Source organism: Euprymna scolopes, chromosome 18 (assembly GCF_053919585.1).
Source record: "Euprymna scolopes isolate OS-2025 chromosome 18, ASM5391958v1, whole genome shotgun sequence".
NCBI lineage: Eukaryota > Metazoa > Mollusca > Cephalopoda > Sepiida > Sepiolidae > Euprymna > Euprymna scolopes.
This window is the reverse complement of record NC_136499.1, coordinates 50,700,379-50,716,272: the sequence shown is the minus strand read 5'-3', so window position 1 is coordinate 50,716,272 and position 15,894 is coordinate 50,700,379. Positions and strand designations below refer to the sequence as shown.

The 15,894-nt window shown below is 32.2% G+C and overlaps 1 protein-coding gene across 6 annotated transcripts in view; it reads right to left on the bottom strand.

Moving 5' to 3' along the window:
* LOC145297618 (DIS3-like exonuclease 2) overlaps nt 1-15,894 on the bottom strand; it is a 162,488-nt gene that overhangs the window by 95,737 nt on the left and 50,857 nt on the right. For 4 of the 6 annotated variants that reach the window (XM_080143690.1, XM_080143692.1, XM_080143688.1 and 1 more), the window contains 2 exons: nt 9,421-9,575; nt 4,474-4,549 (listed from right to left, as the gene is read on the bottom strand). In XM_080143690.1, the coding sequence (XP_079999816.1) occupies nt 4,474-4,549; nt 9,421-9,483 (139 nt within the window). In that variant the 5' untranslated portion in view covers nt 9,484-9,575. The remainder of the gene's footprint in view (nt 1-4,473; nt 4,550-9,420; nt 9,576-15,894) is intronic. The other 2 variants (XM_080143693.1, XM_080143689.1) reach the window with 1 other exon arrangement.

Below are 15,894 nucleotides of genomic sequence, written 5' to 3'. Positions count from 1 at the left end.
TGTTCCAGGGGAGCTGACACGGTCAAGAGATGCAGAGACAAGATATAAAGGTACGTTTCATTCTTATAAACCCCTCAAAAGGGCTGGTGCACCATAAATATGAAGATTGATTCAATATAAGCATTCAATATAAGCAGACACCTCATCTACTCCGACAAAAAAAAAAAAAAAAAAACACTACTACTACACTTTTGCCTTGAACTAGTCCTCTTACCTGCAAACAATATTCACAATTCTCCTTTTTCTTTTCTATTACTAAGAGTTTTTAACATGTATAATTTCCCAACTAGAATCATTTTTGTCCCAAACTAAAATGGCCCTACACTTAACAATAAACTTATAAATAATTTTGTTTTTAATTCTAATTTTCTGGAAAATATAAATACAAACTTAATATTTTTTTCAAGAAATCTAATCATGTTTATATAATCGTAATTTTTTTTTTATAACTAACAGATCACTTTGTCATCCCAAGTAATAAATAAAAATGTAGATAAAACTGAATAAATCAATAGGCAAAGAAATAAAGAGCAAATTTACATAAGATTTAATCATTTTTTTTTTTTTTTTTTTGTATGGAAGCACAACGTGAGTTAAAGTAGGACTTCAAATAATATATTAGTCAGGATCATTGTCTCTATAATTCTGGCAACAGTTTCACAAATTAGGATTTCTGACATTGTTGACCGACTGAGCAGCTTTCAAGTAAGCAGTTTAGAAAAGTGAGATAATTACAATGTCAATCAACTATTTGTGCTACTAAGTAGTTGAAAGAGAGAACAAAATGAAAGAATAGTCAGTTGATGAATTATCTATTCCTTTCTTTTTTCTTTTCTTTCTGATTTGTGTGTGCTTAAATAATTCAAGCAGTTTTCTTTTTTTTCATTTTTACTTATGAATGAGGGAGAAAAATTCAGCATGCTGACTGGTTTGATTGTTTTGTTTTATAGTAGAATCAACCCTTTTCAGATTATTTAATGCAGAATACAATCATTTTTGTAAAAGATTTTATGCTTCAAGTTCTTTATATTTGCACATGCTTATTCATGGTGTTTAGTCTGATTGTTTTGTAAAAATGTTGTTTTGCAGAATAATTTTAAGTTTTGGAAAGAGAAAAGAAAAAAGCAATAACATTAATGCTTGGTGCATTTCAGGTCAGCCAGTACCTTAAGACTGCCTGATCTGATAGCACCAAATCAGTGTTGGCCAAGGAAAATGAACAGAGGGAGAAAAAGTCGCAGACAGAGAGAAACAGAAAAAAAAAAAGTACCTATCATTTTTTTTTTTTGTATATAGATTCCATTTGGTTCCATTTCTTCTTACCAACTCAATTTATTTTAACAGACTTTAAAGTGTACAGCCTTTCTTGTAATAGAAAAATTATTTTTAAAAAAATGGCAAAGAAATAACTATTGTAAAGAAAAAAAATTATCCAATTGTGAAAATTAAAGCAAAAATTAGCAGCATCAATCCAGTCAGAGAAGCTTTGAATTGTAAAGAATAGTAGCATTAATTCAGTCAGGATCAGCAGAGCTTTAGTTCCGTTCTTGTGTCAAGACAAAAAGCTATGAATTAAAATTAAAAAATATTCTGTATACTTTATTCATACAGCGATTTTGATAGTTGAGTGGTTCATTCTTATCATCCTCGGCTATAAATATAATCATCTAAATGTTTTTGATCATAGCTCGCATATAGCAACATGTGCATACATAATGAACATTCTAACTTCATACATGTACATGCAACCCACTCTTCTTGTTCATTTTCCATTGTGTATAAATAAGTGTCTCTTGGGTATATGTAACTCGGTAAACTTAGTCTTTATTGTTGATTGCTTTTTGGAACACGCAAAATGCATATCCCCACCACCGATAACCCCAATTATTATGCAAAAAAAAACAAAAAAAAAAATTCTGCAACAGACCACACTAGTAAAGCAACAGAGTCTGTCTTTATGGTCACACTTAAATGATAAATTTGTATCAGAATAATCAAAATATTAATGTTATCTATATGTTATATATATATATATATATATATATATATATATATAACATATATCATTATCTATATGAATAAATGCTAAACATTTTCTGTCATATTTACAATGTTATGAATGAAATGTTTATTTTCAATTACTATTCCAAGTAGCAGACTTTGAAAAGCAGTAGCGAGCCAGCTAGTATTTATATAATTATATTTTATACCTACAGACACTAAACACAGATGCTTTCACAATCATCAGTCAAGAAGTGACAATTACTGCTGGTTGAAGGATTCAAACTCCCGTCACGAACCATATTTGACTCGATTAGCAAGGAACGTTACCCCTAGGCCACCGTCAACTGCCACGATAATTAAGGGAAATTTAACATTTATAAAGCTAAATACAGACATAACGTTACTAAGACGATTTAAAGTGATCAAGCGACTGGAAATTGCGATCTTACACAAGGCCAGACAACCGCCTTTTATTTCCCAGACAGTGCTCAATTTTTACAGAACTTAGTTTTTAAAGGGATGAAATAATTAAATTATATAACATATATAACATAATATATATAACAATTATAATTTTTTTATTAAATTGTTAGGTAAAAGTACAGAATAATTACAAAACACCTTATCCCCAGATTAAGAATGGATTTCTAAAAGCGTTTGTTTTAGAGTCACAGACTTCCCCCCGCCTTCACTTAAAAATTTACCAAAATTCGGGAAATCAACCAATTTTAATGAAATTTTCAGTATTTATTAATTAACAGTAACAGAATATAATATAAGTAATGTATAAAACTGATAACATTTTTGGGCATCTTATTTGTTATATTAAACATTCCTATCCCATTTAAATATGTTTTTCATTTAGTTTTATACAAATAAAATTTTGGTACTTATACAGTTATGTTACCATACCAAAATAATGTTATTATTTATGAATCCATTCTTAAGATGAGGAGGAGGAGGAGGGTGTTTTGTAATTTTTTTCTGCATTTTCACCTAACAATTTAATAATAAAAGATATCAAAACTTGAAAATACTATTTTTTTTTTGAAATAACATGGTAACATAAATGCATAAGCACCAAACTTTCTTCTATTAAATTTTTTGTTTGAATAGAATTTTTTTTTTGAAAAAATTTTTTTTCATTACTAAAATAGAACATTACCAAAAATGTTCTTTTTCTTTTCGTAATCAAAAACTGATGCTTTCTGAATCCTTACGAATAAAAATAAAAAAATGTATACTTCATTGCTGTAAGCCACTTTGTAAACAGATGTTTTATGAATTTATATGACAACGTCGCATGGCACTCTAAAAACAATGAATATCCGCACTAGTTATCATTTCTATCAATGCGCACATAAAAAGTTCTTAAGCAATTCTTTTCAAATTTTATAACAGAAGAAATAAATATATTGGCTATCACATATTGTTTGAATGAAGTTTCTATTTTGATTTATTTTTGTATTAGAAAGCCTCAACTTCAAGATGTTCTAACTTTTGACTGGAGAGTCGCATGTGTTTTGTTCAAATTCCATGATAAAGACAATTCTTTTCTCTTATTGTTTTAAAAATATGAAACGTCATTGACTAGCAGAACTTCTGTATCGAATATTTATATGAACAGACCTAAAACGCGCATGTCCAAAAAGTCATCTACCGCTTGCAGATATAAACATGCAATTTCTTGGGATAAACAAATCACAAAAATATTAAAATACCTTTTTAAAGAAAATTTTATTTTGAATTCAGTCATAAGTTTTATATTGATTGATAGGAGAAATATATTAATTACTGATTTAAAAACTATGACTGTCAGATTAAGTAACAGAATGTGCTTTGTCCAGCACTAAACAGTACATCACTTGGTATTACTAACAGAAAAGGACAAAGACAATAATTTTAAATACTTTATTATTTTTAACTATAATGGATCCATTTTTCTTTAGAGTTTTATTTTGGCAGGACATATGGTAGGATTAAAAGGTTTCATCTATCTAGATTACATAATGATGTTTTTCTAAGTTCTAAGCCATTTCAGTGAGAATGTGCCTTGCTTAAAGTGAAGTAAAAAATAAATAAAATTAAAAAAAAAAAAAAAAAAAAAAAAACTAGTAATGACTATAGTTCAAATTCCTTCATCTCATAACTAAACCGACCAAACCACAATCCTTGGGTCAATCTTGGTCAATCAGTCTTAAATAACTTTATATAGCCAACTTGAAACATACTACAGACAAATAACCTCACACTAGAATCATAATAGGTAAATGGATACATGTAGACGATTATTTTTTATCAATAGCTCCCCTCCCCCACTTGTATCTAGGAGACAAAATGCCAGTCTCATGAATAAAAAAGAAAGAAAAGAGGTGCAGAGCAAAAGGAAAAAGGCACAAAGCAAAAGGAAAAAGGCAAGGCGAAAAAAATAAATAAAGATCCAAAAACAGAAAGTGCTTAAATACTTACCCAAATTTCTATTGGCTTGTTGAGCACCAACACCCTGGTGGAAAGTAGGTCTTTGATTTTGTCTGTTGTATCCCTGCTGCAAAAAAAGTCAATAAAAAGTGACAAAACAAAGAAGCAAACAATAAAAATCTAACCAGACATTTTGGGGGGGGGGGGGGTTACAAGTAAATTAATATACAAGGTGATTGTAAAGTAGCTATTTTTAAGTGCTGTGAAATTTCTCAGTGAATTATTACACGAAGTGAATATAAGAAAATACAGGTTGAATTTAGAATTTAGCATGGATGCCAGCATTCACCAACTTCAAACCGCTTGATTTTTTTTTTTTTTTTTTTGTATTTTGTACTGATGAATCACCAATAATAATGTCTCTTCTAAACAATCAGGCCATAGAGGAAAGCCATCCCTTACTAGATTATGGTGTTTTTTTGTAACTCTGAATAGATATGTATGTAAGCATTGTATGTCAGAGTTGTGATGTGGTCTACTTGGAAATCCTCGATGAACTCTTTAAAGTCCCCGTATGTAAACAGAGTATCATTATCTGACACTAAGCAGTCAACCACTCTGAACCGTGCAAATAACTCAAGAAGAGTTTTTATAGTGAAGTCAGTAGTCGGACTTTTAAACCTAAAGACCTCTGGCCACTTGAAGAAACTGTTTACTATGAGGTAGTACTGTCCATCAAGTAGTCTTGCATAGTTCACATGTATCCATGGCCACGGGTAGTCCGCTTTGGGCCATGGGCTAAATTGAATTGTTGGCGCTTTAGCAGCTAGTGTACATCCCCTGCATGCTTTCAACTTTTCTTCAATATCCTTGTCCATGTTTCTCCAGGTCATGCACTAACGCATTAAACTTTGCATTCTGGTTGCGCCAGGGTGTCCTGTGTGAAAATCCTTTAAGATTTTCTTTTGGAGGGTCACTGAAACAACTACTCTCTACTGATATAATACCTAATCACATGTTGAGAAAACCTCTGCTACTTGTTCATCAGTCTGCAGTTTTTCCTTGGTTTCTCTTATAAAGTTCGGCTTCTTTCCTTATATCATCCCAGGGTAACAGGGAGTTCTTTCACTGTTGAATAGGATCAAACTGTAATCTCTCTGATTGTAGTGATGCGATCATAGAGTCTTCTAGTGGTTCACCAGTCCTTGGTATTAACCGAGATAGGCCGTCTTCATATCCTTACTTATTTGATGGAAGGAACTCCATATGAAAGTCTTAATTCAACAGGCCCCATCTTTGGAACTTGTTTACTATATGTGTAGGCAACCCTTTCTCCGAGCCAAAGACAGATCAGCGGATTGTGATCAGTTTGTAGTTTGAAGTGCCATCCATACAGGTATCTGTAGAATTTTGTTACCATGAAAATGATACTTAAGGATTCTTTCTCTATCTGAGAATAATTCCTTTCCACAGGTAGTAGGGTTCTCGGCACGTGTACTATAGATTTTGTAGATCTGCGCAGCGTTTTATGCAGGATACACACGTTGATTCCATGTGCGCTCACGTTACTTGCGATAATGTCTAAATCTGGGTTGTAGGGAGTCAGGAATAGTTCCAATGCGAGTACCTCTTTCAGCTTTTCGAACGCCATCTTGCATTCTGTTGACCAGTTCCAAATCTTGTCCTTCCTAAGTAGTTCGTTTAAAGGTGCATACAATATGTGCATATTGGGAATGAAGGATTAGTAGTAGTTCACTAAGCTTAAAATACTTGGCAATGTTGTTATATTGTATGGTTCAAACATACTTTTTATTGCTATGAACCTTTCTGGATCGAACCATCTACCGTTTTTTTATCTGCACTAAGTACTTTATTTTGTTGAGGAAAAAATTCACATTTAGTGTCCTTAAGTGTGAAGCCATACGCATTTATCCTTTTGAATACCTGAAAAACGTGCTTTCTATGTTGCTCTATATTTTTGCTTTTCATTAGAATATTGTCCAAGTATCCGATGGAAAAATCAAGGCTGCTCAACATCATATCTGTTTAAATATAGTTGATGCGACTTTGATTCCGAAAGCTAACCTTTTGAATTTAAATAATCCCTTGTGAGTGGAAATACACAAAAGTTTTGAGCTTTCTTCTTAAATGGGAATTTATAAGTATGCTTCACTCAGATCTATTATTGAGAATATTTTCCCTCCATTTAGTTTAGTAAATACTTCCTCGGGACTAGGTAGCAAGTAATAATGATCCATTAGTGCTGCATTCAACCCAGTCGAGGTTTGTACAGACTGATATCCTTAGATTTTTTTCTGTACATACACAGTGGAGGCAGCCCACTCGCTGTAGTCGACCGAGGTCAAAATTCCTATTTTTATGTGTCTGTCCAGTTCTTAGATGTTTTACATAGAGGCAAACAGTACGCTGCAATTCTTTTAGAAGACTGGGGTGGCATTGTCTTGTAATTTAAACTTCGTCTCCATTTCAGCTGTACAGTTAATCACTTTTTGACAAAAATCCCTAATGGGCGAAGTCCCAGAGTTCAAATTTCTGGATCCAGTCAGTACCAAAAAGGTTATTAGTGTTTCTCAACACAAACATCTTCAGTTTCAGTGTCTTTTCCTTCAACATTAGGTCACCTTTGAATCTTATTCTTTCTCCAGTTACTGAATGAGCAACTTTCTTGGTTCTCATCATCCTCAGTTTCTAATTTTGCACCAAGTATGATGGTTTATAATAAACAAATCCGAATCACTGTCAAGTTGACGTCTAACATCCTTGTCCTCAATTTTTACTGTAAGGTACTTCCATACATTTTTCTCCTGTTTGATTTCTTGTTGCTTTTACATAGTTACTGCGGGGTCCTTTTGGTCTGCAACGTGAGGCTTTGTGTCCATCGCGTCTGCACAGACCACATTTCTGGAACCGGTATGGACAATCATTCTGCCAGAGATGTTCTCCACATCTTTTGAATGAGTAAAGGGACAAATCTTGTTTCTTTTGAGATTTTTCCGGAAAGTAATGTTTGGCTTTTGCTTGACTGTTTGGAAGGTAAGATTTTTGTTACTTTGTACCTTTCTAATGTGTGCTACTCTTGCCTCTTCTATATTTTTGGAGTCTTGCTTTTCCCAAATGATTCTTTGGCATTCCTCTGCCAATTGTTAAAAGATTATATTTGGATCCCTTTCCAATCTGTTTAGTGCCTGGCATCCAAGTTCAACGTTGTTGGTTGACACTAAGCCGTGAATGAAAATCAGGACGTTAAAGTTGTTGACCGTCAATGAGGATAGTCCGAAGTTGTCACAGTGTTTATTTATGATTGAAGCAAATGTGGTGTAATCTTGGTCTTCTTTGCAGGTCAGGTTGATACATTTCCATTATTTATGAAATAAGCTGATTTTTGGACACTATAATTACAAAGATTTCACCGCTTGTCTGTTTCCGAATGATGTAGTTCACAAACTTATGTTCTGCAGCTCCCAATTTTTGTAATAAAAGACAAACCTTCATCTGCTTGCTCCATGACTTGCATTCTATCCTGAATTAGTGACTAAATCTGCGAAAATAGACTTCAAAAGTCAAATCCTCTTCAGGAACATGATGAAATGTTTCTAATGCTGAACAGATCACTGTTTGGGAAAAAAATTACTGTCTTTATTTGCTATTACTTGAGTTAGTTCTTCCAATTTTTCCTCTGCCTGAAGCTGCATTTTCAGTATTTTTTCTTTGCATTCCTTTCTTTCCTCTTCTTTGTTTTCTCTCTATTTCTCACTGTCTAACTTCTGCATATTACTCTGCTTTTCGTCGATGAACTTCATCAGCTGCAGTTGTCTTTCATCATTTTCTGTCTTTCCATATTTTGTCTCTGCAACATTAACGTCTGAGCTTGCTGTAGACGCATCATTTCTAAAGCTTTTCCATTTTGAAAAATAAATAGAATCACAAGACAAATCCGGGTCCAAAAATTGAAGTTAAAAAAAAAAAAAAAAAAAAAAAAAAGTCTGTCCTTTTTAGATAAACAGAAAAATTGTGACCTTACGGAAAAGATAGAATTAATATTCACAAATTTTCCACAGAAAAAAAAAAAAAAAAAAAAAAAAATCACGTACATATGGTTTTAACAGAAAGAATGTTCAATTTTCCACAGTCAGAATTTATTTTAACTCTTGAGATAAAAAAAACATGAAGATTATCGACAGAGAATTTTTATGGTCACATTAATTTCTTTTTTCTACTCACGGGTTTTGAAAAAGAAACTTTTCCAAGGTAGGTTGTCTTGTTGAAAAACTGTGTGGAGCCAATCTTTGTATTTTCAAAGAAGGTAGAAAAAAATATGAGTTTGTTGAATAAAAGTTTATCCAAAAGAGATCATTGTGGGTCCGTTTTTAAAATCCTTTCCTTGCCAATGTTGTGGTCCAGTTTAAGGGTTCACTGCGAGTGGTTAAACTACGAATGTACTCTCTGCTTGAAGGTAGAAATGTCTGGCATTATATGAGCCAGATGAATCCATATTGTCTATGGATATAGGGGTGTTAACTACCCCAGAACAGATATGATGTGCAAAATTGTTAACACACTCCTCTCTTAGCCCTCTTCAGTTCTAAAATAGTCTATGGATTAATTTGACATTATCTTTAAGATAATCCCATAGATAGAAATATGGCATAAGGTTATGCTCTAGTGTGTGCAAAACTCATTCAGGATCACACCTCCTACTGATGAGACAATCACCAAAGTCACTCCACATATCACTGAACAGTGATAAAACAGACTGTTGGACATTCAGGACTTCAACTTGGTGGATAAGCCAAATACAGGCTAAAGTTTATTTGTATCAAATATGATTGGATTGCAAACATTTTATTATCGATTCCATGGGTAGCATTTAGAGAGGGGAGGAGGGAAGGTTATTCTGTATTAGTAATAGGGTTCGAAAGAGGTGCTCAAAAATGGTAAAAATGATTAGAGATAAGACAGAAAAAAAAAAAAACTTACAAAGTTATCTCCATTTTTCCATCTTGGAGAATATTTTTGGTTTGGTCCACTCTTATAAGCCATTGGGGAGAGGAGAGAAGCTATTTCTTCAGCAGGACGGTAGAGTAATGGTTCATCAATGCTTTGCAATAGTAATGAGTAGGAGCCACGTACTTCTGTATAGCAAGAAGGAAAAATATAGATAATTACGAAAGACAATAAATAATAATATCTACTACTACTACTACTACTACTACTACCCATAATGCTCCCACCTCCTCTTCCAGGAAAAATTAGGATCACCCTACAGAGTTTTGCAATTTTATTTTCTATGTATACATTTGAATATGTTGTAGATATAAATGGCTTTCAAAAATTTAGACAAAACAAGTTTTTACTTTTGTTTCTGAAATTTTGAGATGAAGATTAATAATCATATTATTTGTATTATTCAGACTACTGTTCTTATTTTGAGCATCATTTTCAATCAATGCTATCTCAGACCTTCAGATGCATCTTTTCGAACTCTGGAAACTGCACAGAATTTCTAAAAGAACTTTTTATTTAATCCATTGGAGTAGCATGCTCTTGTTCTGTCATCCATGACAGAATAAAAGTTCTAAGTAATTCACAATTATATTTTAAGTGTCACCCATACTGAGGATTGAACCTTCAACCTCCAGAAGTGCATAACTTATAAATGAATTTACCAAGTACTTTATCCACTATGCCATGGGACAGAAAGATTCCCAAGTTCAACATGATATACCTGAAGGTCAGAGCTTACATCGACCGAAACATTGTTAAAATAACACTCAAAAAGAGCACAGTATCATCCAAATTAAAAGGTTTTATTTTAAATTAAAAAATATTTAGTTTTTAAAAAACAAAAAAAAAAGATAAAATAATTTAGGTATTAAAAAATAAAAAATTACCAATACTTCATCGGATGATAATAAAATGAAATCAACTTCAAAGTATTATAAGTTGTCTAGAAAGTTTGTGCCAAATGTTTAAGGAAATAAACAATAAAAGAAAAAAAAGATATCTGCCATTAAATATTTAGTCGACCAAATACGAAACATTTTGTTGCAGAACCTTTCTTTATCTTTCCTTCAACTTGAAAATTCCAGTTTCCTGACAAAAAAATAAAATAATCAAGGTGCTTTTTTTTAGGTGATCCAAAGAATTGAAGTTCTTCCCATTGAGATTATTCTGGAAAGATCTGAATAAATGGTAATATGAAGGAGCAATATCTAGTGAATAAGGAGGATGGGGCAACACATCCTAGTCAAGCTGCAGCAATTTTTGTCTGGTCACAAATGAAAGTGGTCTGACATTATCAAACACCATTTCTGCTGGATAAACAAGGGCATTTATTTTAATTGCAGTCAGCTTTGAACAATATTTTTTTTTTTTAGAATTGTTTGTTTACTTGGTAAAGACTTATAGTACAGAATTCTTTTCCCATTCGACACAACCCGTAACTTCCTTAAAGTGAAAATTTATTTTTGAAGTGATTAAGAGTGGTTCATATCATTTTCTCAACAATTTGCTGTGAAAAAGAAAGCAAATTCATCATGTTTGTATAAAGCAAATCACAGATGGTAATGCAATTCAAAAGGTTATTTCAACTTAAATCATGTGGTACCAAACATTAGATCGATTTTTACTAAATGTTCAGGAATAGGAGAATTTGATTTGGTAAGCCTTTCTGCTACTTCTTGTGTAATGTAATGTGGGTTATTCTCAATGTCTGCATTTGATCATCATCTGTAGAGTATTCTTTATCATTACACCTAAATATCTCCAACCATAAACACTGAACCACTTCCATAAAGTTCTGTCAGCAAAATAATCTTCACTGTACACTACATGCATCTTTGTTGTTTTGTGAATCACTTTTACCGTTATAGAAATAGAAAAGCACCAAGTGCCTAAAATGGGCCTTACAATCTTCCATTTGCAAAAGGTTCAAAATTAAAGTTAAATAAGTTTTAACTTCCTTTCTCAAGTGAGAGCTTAAAATAGGCTCCAACCAGAAATGTAACTATACTACATCTGTCTATAGTTTGACATGTTCTAATTTGTCGAAAAGTGAACGAATAAAAACTGGCACAAACATTCTGGACAATCTGATAAAATTTGTTTTAAATAAAAATAAAATTGGGGGTGGGGGGAGTGGTAGGAAATAAAACAGAAAGCGAAAAAGAGGAAATAAAACAGTAAGCGAAAAAGAGGAAATAAAATGAGGAAGAATAAAACGGAGGAAAGGAAATCAAATGAAAGGAGAGATAAATAAAATGGGGAGGAGGGAAATAAAATGGGGAGGAGGGAGATAAAATGGGGAGGAGGGAGATAAAATGGGGAGGAGGGAGATAAAATGGGGAGGAGGGAGATAAAATGGGTAGGGAAGAGAAATAAAGTTGGGGAAAAAAATGTGGAGGACAAAAAGAAAAGTGGAGGATAAAAAAGGAAAATAGTCTTCCTAACAGTAGTTACCAAAATGTACTCAATACCACCAAGGAATAGCAGAACTGAAACCAAAATATATAGGCTAGCTGTTGAACCTCACCAGTTACTCGGATGCAATCATGCAATCATCAGACTTGGAAGGGAGTTCCAAAAGAGACTAGTTTGATGAAGACAAATTAATCTCATTCACGAAACCCAAGTAACAACGATAACACAATAAACATCATAATATGGCCAGAAATTTATTTTAATAAAGTAACCAGGAGAAACATTAATTCACTGAACCAATTAAAACTCAATTTGACTAATGATTGCTACCAAATAAGTGTTCAATACTAATAGAACAGAGCAGGTGTTTATTACTATGCTTCAGTTATTCATATCTTGTTTGAACCAATAACTTCAGATGGAGACAGCCATCAGCCCCGTGTATCTTTACTGATGTCAACTTTAAAACAAAAAACAGAAACTCACAAAAATACTTAATACTAAAACTTTTGTAATATGAGGTCAAGTAATAAAAACCTGGCACGGTGAAATTTTAGTAAAAAAACAAAAAAAAAAACAAAAAAAAAACACTTATTGATGCTGTGTTTCTTACGGAGAGATATAAAACAGCAACTGGATTAAACAAATCAAAACAAATGTTTTAATTTTACATCTTAAAATTACCTATATAAAATACCTTTTTTAATACATTCTCCAGATATATTCTTTGTTTAATTTTATTTTATAAAACAAAGAAATTCTATTTTTAAAAAGTTAATTTCGTTTCTTCATGTGCTAACACATTTCAGTTACTTATAAATCTAACCAATAATTTCTAGTGATCCCAGATGAAACTGAAATAATATTTTAATGGTGTCTTTAGATTTTGTTGGTTGTTTTTGTTTTACGGCATATTAACCCTTTTCAGGTTATTTAATGCTGAATCCAGTGATTTTGAAGAACAATTTTTTGATAGAGTATATTTGTTGTTTTTTTTAAGTCGGTTTCTATTAAACCCATAGTTGGGACCCTAACAGGTACTACCACTACAGTGGAACTACACTACAGTGGAACTGGGAGCAATGGCAATTAAAGGGTGGCTCCACACTCCCCAAAGCCCACAAGCTGGGGCCTCACCATCAGATATAGTTTAAGGTCATATCCAGAACCTTTAGATTTTGTGAAAAATTTAATTTTTCTTGAAACTCGTTTGAATGTTCAAACGATTAAGATATAGACTTTTATAATATTGACACATCCATATACACAAAACTGCTGTATATGTTGAATTCTTCATTTCCATTTGTTTCAAACGGCATCTCCTCCAAGATGAAAAGTTGCAATGCAGTGCTAGGCAGGTCAAATAATTGCATTTTCCATGGACCGTTTTTATGGATCTTTAGCTGGTAAAATTAGCTGCTAAGAGGTCAAAAAAGAAAAAAAAGAAAAAAGAAATTGGAACTGAGCAGGTACTTTAATGTTAGTTCATTTTTAGCTATTTCTTATCCAATTGACGATAGCTAAGACAGTAATGACTCTGGCTGGAACGCTATAAATTTTTTCTTTTCGGTTTCAATTATAGCTGATAGCAACCAAGTCAAATTTTTTTTTTTTTTACTTTTGAAATTACTACTATACATTGAGTATAATATAATATGTAATAATCGATAGAGAATTGACTATAATAATATATGCAAAATCTGCATCAATTAAAATACCATATTTAAGCATATTTTACAACCAGGCAACACCAGGCGCCCTCAGCTAGTATTTCATAAGATAGACCTCAAAAGTGTTTCTCTAGATTCATATTTTTTTAGCATTATTTCCAAATAAACAGTTTATTCTTAAAATGATTTTAAACTTCGACAATTTTCTCAAAGTATATCACTTGATTAAAAGAATGAAAAAAATCTGTATGTGATACATTCAGTTTTCTGTATTCTTTGTCAGTAAATCATTTATGAGGATATGTCCTCGGCAATCAGTATAACAATGACCATCTTTGTTGGGTTGAAGTATGGTTGTGTGTAGTTCTAGGAAATCCCAAGCTTCGTTTTTTCTTTACTTATTGCTAATCTCCTGAGGCATCTACCATTCTCTCTTCAGAGAATGCCAACGAGTCTGCTCAGGCATTTTTTGTAGGTGAGAGAGCACTTCTAATGCACCGGCTTTTCGAAACCTGATCTTGTGTCTAGTGGCCTGAAGAGGAGATAATGTAAGGTGAGATTAAAAAAAAAAAAAAAAAAAAAAAAAGAGAAAAAAGTGTGTTCCGTATTTAGAAAGACCATTATTTTTATCCACATCCTCGCCTTTAGTAAAATAGTAAAGCGTAAGGATTACAACCTATCTTTATAATGGAGATGCTTTAATACTCGTTAGTTTACTTTTCTTTGTTCACCTAATTTCTATATTATAGTACAGGTGCTCAGCAAAGTGTACAATCAGTGGTTTAGAGCACCAGTTCCATAAACAAGAGGTCATGAGTTTGAATCTCATTGAGAACAAGCCGCATTTAACTTTGTCTTAATACACTTACTTCAAATCAAAATAATTAGATTATTTAATGGCAAAACACAAAGCCTAGTGTAAATGATTCATTCTGTACTATTGAAAGTAAATTGATAATGCTCCCCTAACTGGGCAGGAAATTGGAGGTTCATACCCTCCGTCCAATGATATTAGTGTACAAATTAAACAACGCTCTCCCCCAATACGAATTAAACTTGATATTGCTTAATTTTTACTAATGAATCACCACTTATCACGTCAAACAATCGGTCAAGATTATACTAAATTTACACTTAAGCTGGATATGTTCAGTTGAATGATAACGAATATTATGAGAGGATTGAAAATCTCTGCATAACATCTACTCAAAATAAGTCAATCCAGAAAACAGCAATTGTTTTCCCTTTGTCAAAAATATCGCTTATGGAATGCAAGGACCAAAGGACAAAATAGGTGGGACGAGAATTATGAGGCCACTGAAAGTTATGGTGCTTTTAAGTTTTCAGAATTTATTTTTTTTTTAAATGGCCTTATCATTTAACATAAAAAGCTCAGTACAAAATAGACTTTTCAAAATTTATTTTTTTAATTTTAAATGGATTCAAAATTTTATTGAATTTCGATTGGAAACAATGGACAGATGAGCCTTTTTGTTCACATTAGAATGATTGTATCAACATTTCATTGGTTGATTTGAGTCATGTGACAATTTTAAATTGTAAACACTAGCAGACGACAATTTAAAGTTTTTTTTGACGGTTGTAATTAATTTTGATATTCAAAATTTCCTGGATTTTTCATCTTCACTTTTTATTCTATTATTTTTTAAGATTTTACATATTTGTAAGCAGACTCGGGGGGGGGGATTTGCAAGTCCACCTCTCAAGGAAATTATTTGTATAGCATTATAAAATTTATTTTTAAATTATATTCTTTAAAGCAAGGTGGTCAACCTTTTGTATCCCCCATGCACAGATTTGTTAAAATTTTCTTTTCACTTTTAAATTAGATCTGCCACACAGAAATGTATTCTTAATTCCATAAGGTATGGTAATAATTTGAACATATTTGGCAATTATACATTTTGTTCTAAAATATCAATATTTCATTCAGAGTCATTTCTTTTTATTATTAGTCCATGTTATTAAGACAAAATTGTGATTTAATTTCTTTGTAAATACAATTAGTCCTGCTTGGATCATTTTTTTTTTTTTTTTTTTTGCAGGGAAGTCATCACATGGCATATTATTCATAAACAGTAACTTTATTTCTAAGCATAACTCAAATAATGTAACATTTTTCGGGGGAGGGGAGGTACAAAAATAAGTTCCTGCAGTTTCACAGTATCACCAATTATCAGAAATGTCTCCGAATTACATCAATCAACAAGCAAACCCAAAAGAGTAAACAGTATCTACACTTAACCAGACGTTTTTTTTTCTCCTTAAAGAATATTTTAGTAGCCTTCATTGTTGCTATAAAGCTCTATCATATAGAATACTGAGACCTTCTTTTGTACAA